This window comes from Carassius auratus, chromosome 25 (genome assembly GCF_003368295.1).
Source record: "Carassius auratus strain Wakin chromosome 25, ASM336829v1, whole genome shotgun sequence".
NCBI lineage: Eukaryota > Metazoa > Chordata > Actinopteri > Cypriniformes > Cyprinidae > Carassius > Carassius auratus.
Window position 1 is genome coordinate 6,010,027 of NC_039267.1, and position 15,657 is coordinate 6,025,683.

Here is a 15,657-nt window from a genome sequence, read left to right on the forward strand (position 1 = left end):
GTAATGGTTTTTATACTGTACAAACTGTATTTTCCCTTACCCTACCCCTACCCCTAAATATACCCCTCACACAAAACCTTCTGCTATTTTAGATTTTAAAGCTGTTTTCCTCTCAGGGACCAAAATAATATCCACAAAATGTAAAATATTACTGGTATTACTATACTTGTGGGAATTTGGTCTCCATAACGTAGGTAATACCAGGTACACATACACAGAAACTGAAAGTCAACAGAGAGGTGTGTAAGAGGAGAAGCTAACCTGCTTGACCACTTTTATGAACCTGTGGTTTTAAATGTGATAAATGACATACTGGCGCCAAATTAACTGACAGCTTTGACATCCATTCAATAGAAACAATAAAGGAGCTCATTACAAATTAATAAGGTCATTTGCATAAGGTTTGAGGGTCACAATAACCATGGAAAAAGAAACAACAGCATGAAATGCTGACAGAGAGGCCGACAGAGAGACTGACAGAAAGACAGACAGACAGATAATGACATAGACACTGACAGACAGAGAAACTGACAGACAGACAGAAAGACAGACAGACAGATAATGACATAGAGACTGACAGACAGAGAAACTGATATACAGAAAGACAGACAGACAGAGAGAATGACAGAGACTGACAGACAGAGAAACTGACAGACAGACAGAGATAAAAACAGACACACAGATAGACAGACAGAGAAACTGACAGACACGGAGACAGACAGACAGAGAAAATGACAGACAGAGAGACAGACAGACAGACAGACAGAGAAACTGACAGACAGACAGAGAGACAGACAGAGAGACAGACAGACAGACAGACAGACAGAGAAACTGACAGACAGAGAGACAGACAGACAGACAGACAGACAGAGAGACAGACAGAGAGACAGACAGACAGAGAGACAGACAGACAGACAGACAGACAGAGAGACAGACAGAGAGACAGACAGACAGAGAAACTGACAGACAGAGAGACAGACAGACAGAGAGACAGACAGACAGACAGAGAAACTGACAGACAGAGAAACAGAGAAACTGACAGACAGAGAGACAGATAGACAGACAGACTGACAGAGAGACAGACTGACAGAGAGAAAGACAGAAAAATAAAAAGATAATCGGATCATGTGCCGCTTGAACTGAAGTGCTGTACCGATCTGTCATGACACAAGCCACAAAACCGTATTTATTGTTTGAATTTCTTTAAAAAGATGAAAATATTTAAAAGCTGAGACTTTGTTTCATACCAGAAGTAACCTGCTCTGTCGGTGTGTTGTCAGTTTCTTCTTTGCTCTGCGATTTGTCCCTGCATGAGATTGGGATGTGTGACGCGAGAGCAGCATGGCTCGTCAGACATAGCAATAGTAACTAAGTGACGGTAACTAAGTAAGTGTCTTTGCGAAAAGGTCAATTTTTCAGCAAATATGGACAAACAGATAGAACATTTACCAATTTAGCATAACAAATTATCATAAGCTGAAAAATGTTTAATGATCAAATAAATCTTCTGCCCATTCAGACTATATCTGCAGAAAACATGTCAGTAAATACAGTATGTCGCAGCGTGCGAGATAAGACACTGTCACTTGTCAGCGCTAAGCTAGCAGAGCCACACGGATAATCTCTGTCCTTTAAAAGCTTTTGCTGTGTCCAGAGCTGTCAATTCTCACAATAAAGCTGTCTACTCAGGGTTTACAGGGCCGGCTGTCTGGAGGAGTTACAGGGTTATGTCTTTCTAAAGGCAGTGCTCAGTCCTCAAACATGAGGCTTTCATTGCATTGCATAGTAATTGCAGTCCACAGCAAGTTTAAACTCGGCTTGAGGTTATTTATTTTCTGGGAAACAGGTAATGAGAAGAAAGCCTGATTTCAGAAGAAAATGTGAGGAACTCCAAAAACATAGTTATGTAACTCTTCAAGTGAGTAAATATGAACATATTGTGAGAAACAGCTCACCAAACTCTATATATCACTTCATACATGTTATACTACAGATTGACTTGCCTTGATGCCAACAACTAAACTGTGTACTTCACAGCTTTAATGAGGGACAGAACTACAATCCAATAAAGCATTGCTAATGATATCATCTTATAAAAAATGCTGGATAAATGTAAAACTTCATTTAAAGAGGTTGGTCATGTATATATTTAAGTACTAGTGCTTCATAGGGGTGGGCATGGTGCTAAACAGTTCTTTGTCATGGACAATTTACTGATCGGTGGGGAGTCTTTGCAGAATTATGGGTAATGAATTTTTCACCAAGAATTCTGCTGTTGAACATGATTATTTAAAAAATAATGTGGACTGATGATTTCAACAAATGCAAATACATTGCAGCTTACAGTAGTTCTGTCTTTAACGGTTTATAAGTTTATAAGTGTTCCTGTAGCTCAACTGGTAGAGCGTTGCGTTAGCAAGCAAGCTAGCGCAAAGTTGGGGGTTCGATTCCCTGGGAACACATGACAGGTAAAAATTGATAGCCTGAATGCACTGTAAGATGCTTTGGATAAAAGAATCTGCTAAATGCATACGTTTTATTTAATTTAATAAGTTATCATTATGCCTTTCAGTGGAGCTAGCTTTAACCTGGAAACCATATAAACATCAACTGGAACATGAATTTACAATGAACTAAAAACCCCAAACCCACAGAAAGCATCTTTGTTTCAAGTTCAAAGAGTGAGATTCATGATGCTCTCTAGAGCACCAATTAAATTTATTACCTCACCAGAGAGATGTTTATAAGCAAGACAACCCACAGGGCCTGGAATTTCCCCCTTTTTCATGTCCCACTGCCTGCTTGCAGAACTGTAAAGGCCTGAAATGACTTCTGAAGAAACTACAGTGATCATTATTACCCCACTGTCCAAGAATGTATGACAATATTGAGAATTTTACAGTACAACCCCTCCCTGAAATACAGTAATGCATTCCATTCCTCTTCCAACCCAGCATTTTATACTGTTACACCTTGTGAAGTATAATTACTGTAATTTCTTTCTTACTTTGGAATGCAATGGCCGGTTGAGTTTTACATCGTGTGCCTTTCTTCAACATTACACATTCTTCCCCATCTCAGGCTTACCGCAATCCCACAATGCCTTGTAAACCACATCAACCATGGAAAACAAGCTTTTCAACGCCTCTTGCACTTAAGAACAGGTGTGCGCACTGATGTTCGTACTCCCACCTTTAAATTGAATTTTACTGCCTGATTTACTACTCCAAGTATCAAGTGTTAGTCAGTGAAAGCGTTTTTGTTTGTGTTCAAGAGCATGAGCTCAGAATCATTGAAGCTGGACAGGATAAAAAGCGCTTTTGTACTATTGCAAATCACAAGTTCCTGGCACATATCCACACCAGCACAATACAGCTTGTCGTTTTGACAACAACAACAACCAGTTCCACATAAATCCAACCACTCTATATCAGTCTGCTCATCCGGGTAACTGAAACCGCCACTACTTTCACACCTCGTATCACCTCAGACTCACGTTTCATACAACTGTCGCCATCTAGGGTCATTATATTTAACTAAAACTGAACTTCAACCAAAATTTTTCTTTATAAAGTTTATTTTTAAGCTTGTTACCAAATGACTGTATTAATTTTTTTTTACTTTGTTTAACTTGATGTATTAAAATAACTAAAACTAAAATTCATAAAAATAACATAGACTTTAAAAAACTGATACAAACGCTAAAAACACAACAAATTAAAAAACAATTGATAGAATTAAAATGGAAAATTCATAATAATTCATAATACTAAAACAAACTGCAGTATCTCAAAAATAATAAAATAATAACAGCACCATCTTGCATCTCACTTAGCAATTGCTGTGAAAATCAGGTTTTCATAATTAATATTGTAATGTGGTGTAGTATCATCATGGTGTTTGTCTCGTTGCTACGCCGATTGTTTTGTATTGATTGATTGATTTTTTTCTTAGTGGAAACTTTATTATAACACAGCTAATGATAAATAAATACATAAATAAATAATTCATAAATAATTTAAACTCAAACCAGTATTCCATAATAAATTTTGCAATAATGACTGGTTGACTGTACATGGTCCCTTTCTTATTATACTGCCTAAAAGAAAGAGAAAAAAGTAGTAAAAGTAGTACAGTAGTAAAAGCTGAATGAAAATATACATAAAGTCGACATTTTTTAGTAAAAGCAGACATTTCAACTTACCTTTTTAAGCCAAGTAAAATGCTTATAAAAGTCAATTTCCTTCTCCATGCTGAAGGCCCATCTCGAGCCGTTATAATAAAGGAGCGACTGCAGCGGCTGGCTGAGATCTGAGCTCTGGGTTTCAGTGACTCTGTCTGCCTGTTTTACAGAGTCGCCTCCTCCTTCTCCTCCTCCTTATATTGGCTGCTCTTATAAGACAGGAGCTCTTAACATGCTGAAGCAACTGCAAAAACCTAATTTTTAAAGCCAGACGTCTGTCCGAGACCCCCTGCATCTGCTGTCCAGCCAGACACTTAGAAGTTCAATGTGTGTGTGTGTGTGTGTGTGTGTGTGTGTGTGTGTGTGAGTGTGTGTCAGACGCAAAACATCAATCCACAACTTCCACTCCCTAATGTTGCTTACTAGTAAACACCATTCAGCTCCCTCTTTCACATGCGAAAGGCTCTATTTGTAAATTTCTCCTCCCTTTCTTTCAACCTTTTTCTATTCTCTGTGTGAGACAGCGGCTCTAATTAAGTTCCAGTGCAAGTCTGAACCGAAACAAACCAGTGTCTCTGTTTAAACACACTTAGAGACAGAGAGGGGGACATTTCCAGTCACGCTGCCTTCCAGCGCTCCCCCATCTGTTTTTACTCAAGACTGCAACCCATTAGACCAAAGACCCTGCTTCCTGTGGAAGACATCCATCCATTTCTAGGTGTCTTTTTAACTTTACAAGCAACCCTGCTGTCCAGTTGTCTCCTTCGTGGACAAAAGCAGCTGAGAGAAAGACTGACAAGCACAAACTGGCCTGGCTAATACTAGATAACAACTTTACTAACCTTCTGATCTTGTCAGGCCTGTAGGTTAACATGCCACTATGTAAGCTGCTATATCATATAATTAACTTAAAGAGATTTACTCAAAATGTATATTCTGTCATCGTTTAAGGCATGGTCACATTAGCAACATTTCACTAAAAACTGTCCACAGTGTTGCTAGAACTTAGAAATCTGTGTGAGGTGCTTTATCCCATTATATATAACTCCCCACTGCATGAATTCCCACTAAAATTACTGTATTTCACCAGCAACATTTTGCAGAGCAATGGTAAATGTAACCGTACATACACTATATACATACTTATATGTAATTTTACTGTAAAATAAAATGTTTTTGGAAATAAGAAAGATGAATAACCATGTAATTTAGTGAAAACTGTAAAAGGACATTCATAGAAGTTGTATAACACATCATATATGATGATGTAATTTTTGTTATAAGAAATGTACATTAATATGTTTCGAGTTACATTTTATGATATTTGGTAAATGTTTATTGCATTTTTAAGTGTCATTATATCATATCGCTTGATGAAACATACGGTCAAGGATATGTGCCTTCCTGTAATACCTGAAACATTGTTGCCACATTTTTACGGTTAACTTCTGACAACCACAATCGTCTTTTTCTTTTTACTGTACATTTAACATGATTCCTTTACAGTGATAATAAACTGGTCGATTTAGTCTGTTAGGTCATTGTTTCAGTCTGGTGAGCTGTAAATGAGTCAAGAATAAGTCTAATGCATGAAAAAATCCTTCAGACAAGTTTTGTGTAATGATTCAGCTCATTAAAAATTATTCATTCACAAATCAGACACTGTCAGGAAGAGCTAGTGTGGACTTTTCAGTGGTATTAATGAGATGAATTTTAGTCTGTTTGTCACAAATCTATCATATGGCTTCAGAAGACCTGAAATATAGTGCATGAGTCATATACACCACTTTAACAGTATGATATTTTTGTTATTTTAGAGCTTCACAGCCCCATTGGAAACAGCATACACAATATTCTTTACAAATTCACTTTTGTGCTTCACAGAAAACGATCCTTCACGTTTGGGTGAGTAAATGGTTAACTATCCACATGTTTTCCTGCAAAAAATAATACAAAATGCTAAAACATTCGGTATGGGACATGTGATGATTACCAGACCTGAGTTTAGCCAATATGCCACACCATCCTCATTACAACCACTTTATAGTATTCCCTCACTTTTCCCAGCATTTCCTGTTTGCGTCATAGGGAGTTTTGTGTACTACGCAGAGCGGTGGGGATACGGTCACCATAGGGACTGTTGTCAAAATTGTGAAATTCCCACAGACGAAGTCAACAAAGGACTTTGTCTATTTTGCATTGTCTTTTGGTGTATTCAAATGAACCTTTTCCATTCTAAGACTTCAAAAACATATTCTTCTAAGCGAGGTAAGGCAGGCTGCGATTATGTCAGCTATCAAGCCATATTAAAGCTTCCACCCTGAGATCAAGCACAGACGATTGTGTCTTATTACCGTAGCATGCAACTTATCCCGAGCTTTGAGAGTTGTGCTGCACCTGGCAGAGTCTCTGATCCTGACAGCTGCAGAGCTGGAGACACACCAGACACACGTGCACACGCACACACAAACAGTAGTAGACATATTTAAATACTATCAAACAGACACGCTCTACCTACAGACAGGTTTCGGGTCAGGTCATACGATGAACAACCTCTCTTATCTCGTTTCTGCAGCTCCCGCAAACATTACTCATGTGCATGTAAACACGGGCCAGATACGGCGTGTGTGAACAAAGCGTAATGTGGCCCCTTTAATGTGAACGCCTCACTATCGGGACTTGATCACATTTCCTGCAGTGTTTTTACCGGCTCTAATTAGGAGTGTTTTTGATCCCACTCAGAAACACAGCTCAAAGGTCTGCTGTCTTGTAGAAGGGCCCTGTGGATTTTTAGGAGGCCCCTTTAAGATGCGATCACTTTAGCGAAATTTCTGAGAAATTTCATTGACAAAAAAGGTCCATTGTTGGATAGCTTACACAAAAAGGAAAAAATAAATAAAAATTAATTAATCCTTCACTTGTTATAAACCTGTATGAGTTTGTTTCTTCTGTTAAACACAAAAGGAATATTTTAGAATATGTCGGTAAACCAAACTGTTGACGGTAGCCATGACATTTTTTTTTCCATACTATGGATACCAGCAACTGTTTGGTTACCAACATTCTTCAAAATATCTTCTCAAAACTCGCTCAGGTTTGGAACAACTTGAGGATGAATAAATGTTTACAGTTCTTTATTTTTGAGTAAACTATCCCTTTAATAGAGTAGCAATGTATTAAGCACAGCTCACACACAAGCCGCTTTCAAACTTCACAGCTTTCTGTTTATTAAACTCACAGTGAAGCCTATTTAAACTATTTTGAAATCTGCATGGGTACATCTTATGCCCTTACACAAAATTCCCCAGTGGCATGGATTTCTATTAACATGACTGAATTTTGTCCGCAAAAAATGATCTGAACATGGTCCTGAATAACAAACAATTTTTCATTCTTCTGCTGTTGTAATCGGTGATTTGATCTGATCATATCGATGTATACAATTTTGCACCAGCTTTGCAATTCGCTTTTAATTAGAATTACAACTTCACTATACTACATTATGAACCACACAGGATTTCCATGTCAAAGAAGGCACCTACCTATTACGTAATCACCACAAACCATAGTTCAAATGTGTTTACCAGCTTAAAACGTCGTTCTGGCCTGATTTTGTTCAAATTATGGCAGTAGTTGTTCTTCAACTTCGCTTAAAGTAATGTGGGCTTAGCTTTAGGTCAGATGCAAAAATCACGGCCCTTGATTGATCCTTGGGCTCCGCCAACAGGTTGCTTATGCTCTTTCTGAGATTTTCTATGTTCATTGACCAGTAAATCACCACAGGCAACTGATGAGAATCATGTGCAAGCATTTTGGATTAGAATACACAAATAACTGTCTAAATGAACCTTGTGACTGTTTTTGCCAATAACAAATACCAGCAAAACAAGAAAACACTTTTCTGAGAGAGCACGTATACGCGCATTGTCAGGTTACAAATCAACAAAATAAGTTAGTAGTATAAACTCTTAGCTGCAAACTTACCCTAGAGGAGATGAAGCCGAGCTAAAGGTGACCAGATCGTTTTTTAATGCAAAGCAAAACAGCAAAGAGAAAGGAGAGAGTGACTGCGTGGAGAGAGGGATATGAGGGAAGAAAGGGAGAAGAGGCAGGAAGCACAGCCCTATCAATGTCTCAGAGGGGATCCACACTCTTTTAAAAACAGCCAAGCAACATACACGCATACGCATGCAAATGCTGGGCCAGAAACTGCCTTTGGGACACACGAGAAAAGACCCTGTATTAGTCAAGAATCTGGACTTAAAGGTATAGTCCACTCAAAACTGAAAACTTTCCTAAATTATCATAATGTACTCATGTTGTTTCAATCCTTTAAGCTGTTATTTTTTCTTTGGGATGCAAAAGGAAAATTTTCGAAGATTTTTTTATGAAGATAATACAAACACATCCTGGGATTGATTCCGGGATTGATCCTGGGTTGGGGACCTAGTAACATTGCCGGGTTCAGTCCAGGAACGAGCTCTGTGTGAACAAAAGCCAGAACTAATGCCGTAAACATGCGTTATCAGGCAAATCTTTTACCGGGTGTTTTGAAAGGCATATCAACGTTCGTGATGAAAAAATATGTGCAAACTTTAATGAAGCAGAGATCAGTTAGCTCCTCACTATACGCGCTGAAGCTGAGATTGTTCGCCAGTTTAAGTGAAAGTTAACGTGTCTAGCATTTTCGACTCGTACATTACACGTCACATCCTGATGTCACATGTCATTACGGGATCTTTAGGGGTTGTGTGTGAAAGCATGCATATATTCCGGGTAACTACTGGCAGTGTGAATGAACCAAAATCTAAGGATCCAGGAACAATTGCCGGGACACATTACCCGTGTATAATCCGGAATCTCAGTGTGAAAGGGGCAGGGAGTGAGTTTATGTACAAATCATTTGTTCGAGTCACTTCACAGTTCTGACCCTCGAGATCCTTAAGTTCAAATGACTGACTCAATGATTCAGTTGAAGTGATTCTTAAGTGATCAGCTCACTGGAAGGGAAGATTTTCAGTGAATATTGACTTAAGTTATATAATTATTTCAATTTGGCCTTCACACAAAGACATTCAATTACTGGAGAGGACTGGGAATATAGTGCATAAGTCACATGGACCCAGTATTGTTACTGTTAACTAAAACTAGTCTAAATCATTTGCAATTTTTTTTAAGTGAAAGTGAAGACTAAAGGTCCCAATACACTTTAAACAAAAAGAACAAACTGATTTGATATAATTTTGAACAAAATCAGACTGTAACGAAGTTTAGTTGTGTGTTTGTTTCGGCAGTTCAAAGCATTCTGCGGGAGTTCGTTTTGTCTCCTAAACACCTTTGAGCTTCCATTGGTCCGTGGCGGTTATGCAATCGGTGGGTGTGTTCTGAAACTCCACCTTCTTTGACGTGCAATTTTTTTCCAATATTCCATGGAGGTCCAACCATAGAAAAACATCTCCTGAGAGTGTCGAATATATCCGAATATATCTGCACAAATATATCCGCACCTGTGCGATCGCTCGCGGGGAGACTTTAAAGATTCAGAAACCATTTCATTCCTAGAAAGCAATTGCAATGAAGCTTGGTGTCGTTGGCCCGAAGTTATGCAAAAAGCAATGCAGAGAAACATCCGAATCAAGTTTTCCAAAGCCATGAAATGAATGAAAGGAAAGAGTAAAGATAAGGTCGCAAGTTTCAAATAAATGCTACACCATACTGCTGCTGCTTTTGTTCTTTCAATAAACAAATTTAAAGGGTAGCCTGTACAGTGAATGAAATACCAAATGAATTTACAATAATAACATTTGTTTTTATCAAAAGTAAATCATGGCACCACATAAAATATAAAGAGGTGTAACAATTTATCCAGTTTAATAAAACAAACGAACACTAATAAAATAAAGTATCAAACTGCCTCCAGTCATTTCCAGATCATGCTAAAGTTTTTAGACTATGAGACATTCACACTTCCCATAAAGGACTGATTACGGTTCTTTTGTATTGCAAATATGATACTTGACTCTGAACTGCTGCTAATCATTATTCTTTTGTCTATGACCATTGGTGCCCGTCTCACACCTAGATTGCCTACACTTCTTCATGTCATCATTTTTGCGTTTAGGGGATAAGCACGAGCATCACGAGTCATGTTTACATTAATCTGCACCCCGCCTCCAGCAGCGTGGAGGTGTTGGAAAGTTCATCCTTTCCTCCTTTGTTTATTTCTTTATCATTTTTAAAGTTCCACTGTTCCACAGAACTAAAGTTCCAACTTTTGTATTCCACTGAAGAAATAAAGTCATACAGGTTTGTAACAAAAAGGAGGGTGAGAAAACAATGCCGGAATTTTCCCTGATGAATGAACTGTCCCTTTAAGACTCAGTACAGCTGCCTATGGAACAACCTAACACTTGCAAGGTCTTTTTCCTGCTTATAATCATGTCACCACATTTACATTAAAAAGGTTTTGTTTCAAAAACATGACAAACACAATATGAAAAATGTTCATTTATCATCGGAGAAACATGTAAACATCTGTATCACTGCACGGTGTGTAAATATTTATATAAGGGATACAACACTATCCAAATGCTGAGTGAAAGATAAAGATAGCACCAGGCTAAACAGAGAAGCTCAAGAAACATTAAACATCAACCCTCCAAATATAATGATCACTCACGAGTTAGTTAAGCGTTAAGTGAGCTGACTTGAGAATGCACGTTAAGTGAATTATAAGCCTGTATAATAATAACTGAATAACTATTCTATTATAAAATTCACAATGGTTTTATAGGCTTTCCCTTTCAAGTGCCTTACCGATCCTTTCTCCAGCCACTCCATGAGAGTCTGTGCGGTGGTGCAGGGCAGCTGGGAGCGCAGTGAGTTGCAGTCCTCGTCCCTGGCCTGCAGCTCCAGTGCCAGTCTCAGCTCCTCGGCCAGCTGGAGAACCGGAAGCTGCCCGGCGCTCACAGGAGAACGCAGATCATACAGCCCGTTACTGAACTCCACCGCAGCCTTGGAACCTGGGGACACAAATATGAAATGGTCAAAATAAAATACAGAAGAGGTTAGACCTTTGGCTTAGTGGTAGTACTCTCATATGTGTGACACAGGTTCGAATCTGGCATATTTTAAAAAAATCTATTCCTTTTTTTTTTGTTATGTTTTTATTGTATCACAGTAGCAAAAAGGATGAAAAACGATGCAATCTATGGAACAGCTAGGACGAAAAGTGACTTGAGAGGAAAAACAAATAGAAAGAGAGCAGGGGAGATGCACCATGACGCCATGTCATACATCATCACATCATATTAACCATCAGCACCCACACCCCTGCAGCCACGTGTCGCCTGCATCATCTAGAACAACAGTTCCAACAATCCCCATCTGGATACGAAGGAATCCAAATATCTGGAACCCATCAGGATTCTATAACTCTTTAAAAGTGGATGATGATGTTGTTCCATTTTTAAATGCCGGGATCAAGATCAGAACAAAGAGACTTAGGTTACAGTTTTTATCTTATGCAATTGTAAGAAGATTACACATTTTTTTCCATTAGTTTACGTGTCTTGTTAATGTAAGATTTGTACTGTTTCCATATGTCATTTCAAAGAAGATAAGTGGTGTTAAGAGTAATGAGAACAATGCAAAGAAATGCTTCTTGTATGCATGCACAGAATGTGCCACTAATGTACATAACTGTTTATACAGATGCATAACTTGTGCATTCAGGCGTAAGTGCTTTGCTTGACTGAAGGCATGAAATGACCTCATTGGTTGCTTTAATGAAGGGGTGGGGGTGTTGTGCCAGTTACTGAAGCTGTACACTGAAAGGATACCCTAATGTCAGTGGTAAAAATAATAAATAAATTAATTAATTAAAATACTATTGGAAATTGTATATAATTGTATATATATATATATATAAAAAAAACAACAGCAAAGAAAAAAAAAAAAACTAACATAGTGGAATATTTACTCTTGCTCTTCTACTTATCAAAAATATCCATTAGGTTTTGTTAATCCAAATTCAAATTATAAAATAAAATAAAATAAAGCTTTTCCAAAATTATTTGGAAATAAAATCAATAGACAGAGGGGAATATTTATTCTAGCTCAAGCTATTCAATATCCCTTTATCACCAAAAATAACAAAACAGAACAAAACAACTACTGGAAACAAGTCAAATAATCATATATAAGGCTAGAATGCTAGTTGTTGGATCATCTTTATGGTATTTGAGATATTCCAACTGTCACCAGCAGATGGAGGCATTTCAAGAACCTTGAGCAACTTTTATAACAGCACTTCTTCATTGTCATGAGTCAGTTCACACAGCAGAACCAAAGAGACACAGCATGCCTGTGGTCAACTCTCATCAGACCCTCCTATTCCTAAGACACACAGACAGACAGACACTCATTTAAAGTCTAGATCCAGGATTAGCCGCATGGCATGACATCTGATTACTAAACATTAATGGTTAATTTATAAGTATTTCATTTATTAGTCAGTGCTATATTCGAAGTCCTGAATGTGTAATATTTAGCACATGCAGCCTTCATTCAGGACAATTATAACTCATGACTTGCAGGACTCAGCTAACAGTATGCATTCAAAATGTTATAACATGGTACAAATAAGTTCACATTATGTTAACATATCTCCTAACGTTTTAACTGTAAATAATGCAATAATATTTATATATTAAATAAATATGTAATATTTCCTTCTCGAGTAGCAGCTCAGCGAAAAGAATACATGGAGGATACAGAAAATAATCCATAAAAATAGTTTAGTGTAATTAAAAAGAGATTATTTTACAAAATAAATTATAATTTATTCTATTCTAATATTTAGTATGTATATACTTTTATTTTGGGTCTTTCCACAAATTCCAAGAATTTGTAAAAAACATTTTTGAACGCAGTCTCTTATTAAATTAAATTATTTTTTAATACAATTATTTTTTATTAACATTTTTATCATAATTATTTTTTTTAATAAAATAAAATAAAATAAAATAAAATAAAATAAAATAAAATAAAATAAAATAAAATTAAATAAAATTAAATAAATAAATTAATTAGTAATATGAGCTCTTGGTCTTTAGATCACTTTTTATGCTGCTCTTTTTACCCCACATTAAAAGTAAGTAAGCCAACATTGTTTTATCCCAACGTTAATAGTAGTGTGACCATAGGTTATGTAACTGGAATAGATAGTGTTTATCACAGATTTTGTCACAGTGAATGTCTCCCTCCGGACAAGCTGAGTCCACTGTATCTCTCACTGTCTCGCTCAGACAGCAAACCACATGCTCCGCTCCATCCCCCTGCCTTCATTTGTTGACTGGCCACATTAAACATTTATCCTCTATTAGTTAAATCATCTTGGCATCGTTGAGCTTGCTTAAGGGGCTACACAACCCCCACATCCTCTCCAAACCTAGCACTGTTAAAAAAAACTTCCCCTCCAAAACTGACTGCTCTGTTATAAAACGTTGTGCTGAAACAGTATTGCTCACCCTATGGCTCATTCTGTAAATCTTATTATTAAAAATATTACATGCATTATTAAGTTATTACTGTATAATACATTTGATTTAATTATTATATATTATTATATATATTATTATATATATATTTACTCATTCAAACTACGCAAAGCTTTTTATTCAGCTTTACCTTTGTTTGCCAAGAGCTTCTCTTTCAAAATATTCAACACCATGTAATCCTTTTTTTGAAAAAGCTTTACACGTGCAGCGCTGAGGGAATCCAATTAGTTTGCACAGATCAAGAGATACGTTGAAAAAACATTGTATAGGAGCAGAGTCTTATCTGATCCCTTCCTGAAAAGAGGCCAACCAGAAACCGACTGCCAGATTTACCTTTTTTCCGACCTATTTTACTGAAAAAATACAATTGGTTAGCTAAGAAGCAATGGACATAATTGTGGACCAGTCCATTGTCATTTGGAAGAATGTGATCCGTGCACAAGCTCATCAGGAGGATTTTTTAAATTGGCTTGAAGCTAAATGAAAGTCTTACCAGCAATAATATCATCCATTTGTTCCAAGGCTGCTGCTAACATGTGACTTGCATCTGAGGCCATGGCGCCAGACGTCTACTGCATCTGCTGGTTTGTTTCTCAGTGACCTGCAAAAATGTGTCATGTAATTATGCAACATAATGAATAAAAGTCACAATTACAGTTGCTGGGAAAGTGCATTTCGAAATTGAGGGTGGAGTAAAAAAAATTAATCTTGTGTGTGAACCAATACTATGAATCTCAACTGACGGCAAGTAGCAGCTTGGTGTGTTTAAGACTGCTGCCTTCCTGTGTACTGTAATGTAACTTGACATTACATACATTCCCTAGAGCGAATGTGCTTTACAACAACATCTAAATCATACCGTCCACTATGACAAGGCTGTAGTTAGAAAATGCCACTAGAAAATTTTGTATGGGTTTGATTAAGCTCTCTGAAGCTACAGTATAAAATGTTCTCCATATTAAGAGCTAATATTTTCTCAAGTGTTAACCCCTGTGATGTATCCCGAGGCAGCTTGACTTTCTCCCTGTGGAACCTCAGTGATGGAGGGAAATTTGAGAATAATTAAGCCTGTCAGGGTCAAGTTTCACCCTATTGTCATGCCTTGTGGCACGTGTAACAGGCACATTCATACATCAGATATTTAGGCAAACATGAGCAAACGCAAACACAAAAAGGTGGCTCTAAATTATGGAAGCCTGTTAAGTGCGCAATGTTCTGAGGCTCTGCGGCCTCATTATCCAGGTATATAAACACATGAACATAATCTCAAGAACTGCTCTGAGGGTCACCTCATGAGCATTTTACCATTACTTTAGAGTAAATCTATCTTCATATCACGTACAAACAGAATTCTAAAGGTCTTTACAGCAGCCCGTCAAAATAAAAGTGTGTTTTAACTTGAAGAAACTGTGACAGAAATATTACTTAAAGTAATAATAGTACTACTACTAATTATATATATATATATATATATATATATATATATATATATATATATATATATATATATATATATATATATATATATATATATATATTTTTTTTAAGGAATACTTACCAGACAAAATATTTACCAGGATTATTTAGCTTTTTTTTTTGAAAATTTTTTATAAATTGGGGGAAAAATATTATTTCAATAAAATCAATTAAATAGAGATGCTTTTGATAAGTAATATTTAATGAATCCATTAAAACTAATGGAAAACAGAATTTGGTAAAAAAATAAAAAGTTAAGTTTCAGAACAGTAGTGGCGAGTTTTATGGGTGCTTCCTCTAAAAATACAAAAATCTAGTTTATTAACATATTCATTCTTATAGGAGGCCAAGAATGAATTACATTGGATTCCACACAAAGATATTACATTTCATAAATGGCAGGCCACATCATGAATGGAACATTTAACCTACTTGCAC

The 15,657-nt window shown here is 36.8% G+C and overlaps 1 protein-coding gene across 19 annotated transcripts in view; it reads right to left on the reverse strand.

Annotated features, from left to right (window-relative positions):
- Positions 1 to 15,657, reverse strand: part of ppfibp2b (PPFIA binding protein 2b) — a 55,801-nt gene that overhangs the window by 29,206 nt on the left and 10,938 nt on the right. For 14 of the 19 annotated variants that reach the window (XM_026202290.1, XM_026202289.1, XM_026202287.1 and 11 more), the window contains exons 2-3: positions 14,237 to 14,344; positions 11,000 to 11,205 (exon numbers count right to left, since the gene is read on the reverse strand). In XM_026202290.1, coding sequence (XP_026058075.1) covers positions 11,000 to 11,205; positions 14,237 to 14,300 — 270 coding nt within the window. In that variant the 5' untranslated portion in view covers positions 14,301 to 14,344. Of the gene's footprint in view, positions 1 to 4,204; positions 4,352 to 8,167; positions 8,263 to 10,999; positions 11,206 to 14,236; positions 14,345 to 15,657 lie in introns of those variants that run through there. The other 5 variants (XM_026202294.1, XM_026202288.1, XM_026202286.1 and 2 more) reach the window with 3 other exon arrangements.